The sequence below is a fragment of the Cryptomeria japonica genome, chromosome 3 (assembly GCF_030272615.1).
Source record: "Cryptomeria japonica chromosome 3, Sugi_1.0, whole genome shotgun sequence".
NCBI classification, from domain to species: domain Eukaryota; kingdom Viridiplantae; phylum Streptophyta; class Pinopsida; order Cupressales; family Cupressaceae; genus Cryptomeria; species Cryptomeria japonica.
In genome coordinates this window covers 827,830,768-827,832,746 of record NC_081407.1, presented here as the reverse complement: position 1 = coordinate 827,832,746, position 1,979 = coordinate 827,830,768, and the positions used below count along the sequence as shown (strand labels likewise).

At 37.3% G+C, this 1,979-nt stretch overlaps 1 protein-coding gene across 1 annotated transcript; it reads left to right on the top strand.

Moving 5' to 3' along the window:
* The first annotated feature begins 267 nt into the window (after window positions 1-267).
* Window positions 268-1,506, top strand: LOC131037297 (secreted RxLR effector protein 161-like). The gene is made up of 3 exons (XM_057969376.1): window positions 268-715; window positions 1,186-1,383; window positions 1,481-1,506. The coding sequence occupies exons 1-3, from the start codon at window positions 268-270 to the stop codon at window positions 1,504-1,506; spliced, it is 672 nt and encodes a 223-aa protein (XP_057825359.1).
* The last annotated feature ends 473 nt before the right edge of the window (window positions 1,507-1,979 follow it).

Below are 1,979 nucleotides of genomic sequence, written 5' to 3'. Positions count from 1 at the left end.
TTCACTAGAGGTGCTATAGATAGCAACTTATATGTTAAACTCGAAGGTAATGATGTCCTAGTGGTTGTGATATATGTAGATGATATCATTTTTGGCTGTAATAATGACTCTTTATCCAAAAAGTTCTCTAAAATTATGGAATCTGAGTTTGAAATGTCTATGTTTGGGGAACTGAATTTCTTTCTTGGTCTTCAAGTGTTACAACTTCAGCAAGGTATCTTCTTGTCACAAACTAAATATGCCAAAGAGATGATTAGAAAATTTAATATGGCAGAGTGTAAACCAGTCAGCACTCCAATGGAAACAGTCTGTAAATTGACCAAATCTGATGACTCACCTGCAGTAAATCAATCTGAGTACAGGTTAATGATAGGAAGTCTATTATATTTAACTGCATCTCGACCAGATTTAATGTTTGCAGTTTGTCTAGTCTCTCGCTTTCAATCTGCACCTCAACAATCTCATTTGAATGCTGTAAAACGAATCTTTAGATATGTTCAAGGCACACTAGATTATGGTCTTTGGTATCCCCGTACTAATGACTTCACTCTTGTTGGCTTCACTGATTCTGATTGGGCCGGTTGTCTAGATGATCGTAAAAGCACCAGTGGAGCTGCCTTCTTTCTTGGTGATTGTCTTGTTGCGTGGCACAGTAAAAAGCAAGATTGTGTCACTCTGTCCACCGCAGAGTCAGAATATATAGCAGCCACTGCATGTTGCACACAACTGATATGGATGTCTCATCAAATTACTGATATGGGCATTTCTACTATTAAGCCCATTTCAATCTATTGTGACAATACTAGTGCAATTGATCTTTCAAAAAATCCTATTATGCACTCTCGTACTAAACATGTTGCCATTAAACTCCATTTTTTACGAGATTAGGTGTTGGCTAATGAGTTTCAATTAGTGTTTGTTCCTTCAAAAGCTCAAGTTGCTGATATATTTACAAAAGCTTTATCTAAAGACACATTTGAGAGGCTTCGCGATCGGTTGGGAGTCTTCTCTCAGTCTTCCATTCTTAGTCCCTGCACATATTAAGGGGGAGCATAGCTCTCTTCTGCGCAGCAATGTGTTGTTATCTGGTACTCTATATTCTTTGTCCTTGAGACAAAAAAGGGGGAGAAAATTGTCATCTGGCTACATAGGTTTTGATGTTACAGTTTTGTATTCATGTTACAGTTTTGGGATTAAAGGCTATACAGGTTTTGATCATTTGGGATTCAGGCTACACAGGTTTTGATGTTACAGTTTTGTATTCATGTTACAGTTTTGGGATTAAAGGCTATACAGGTTTTGATCATGTTACAGTTTTTGTATTCAGCTCAGATTTTGGACAATTGTTTGCTCAGCACAGTTTTTGGGCTTGGTGCTATACAGGTTATCATTGCATCACAGATTTTGATATCTAACAGGTCTTATGGGCAGTATATTGTGTCATTTTTTCTTTGACACTTGATCTTTTTAATGATTACAGTTTTCCAGATTGCCTATTCTGTTTAGATCATTGTTGGTATGGTTTTTGTCATCAAGGACAAAGGGGGAGTTTGTTGACCCTGATTTGACCTTGATGCCAAAAAGTATACGTAGTGGCTAATTCCTAATCATGGTTAAGTTTTTGACTCCCATCGGGCAATATGGATGGTTGCGTGGCAGTAAAGGATAAATGCACATGTTATTTGACTAAGCACTTATGTCTTGGAAATAATGATCCACGTGGTGGGCAACGTAATGTGGACTTCAAATAAGTTTCTTTTTCATTTGTTACGGATGCTCAGTCTTGGTTAAGCTTGGAAAAGCAGTTTGATTGTTCGCATTTCATCTCTTCATTCTTCAAACCCTAGCTATCACTGTATATTATGCGGAAAATGTGGAACGTTTCCTTGAAATCTGCATATGGGTTTTTGATATGTTTACCAGTCCAGTGCAAGCTTTCGATTGATAGTATTTTTTACTCTGTTCGTTGGCATAAAATG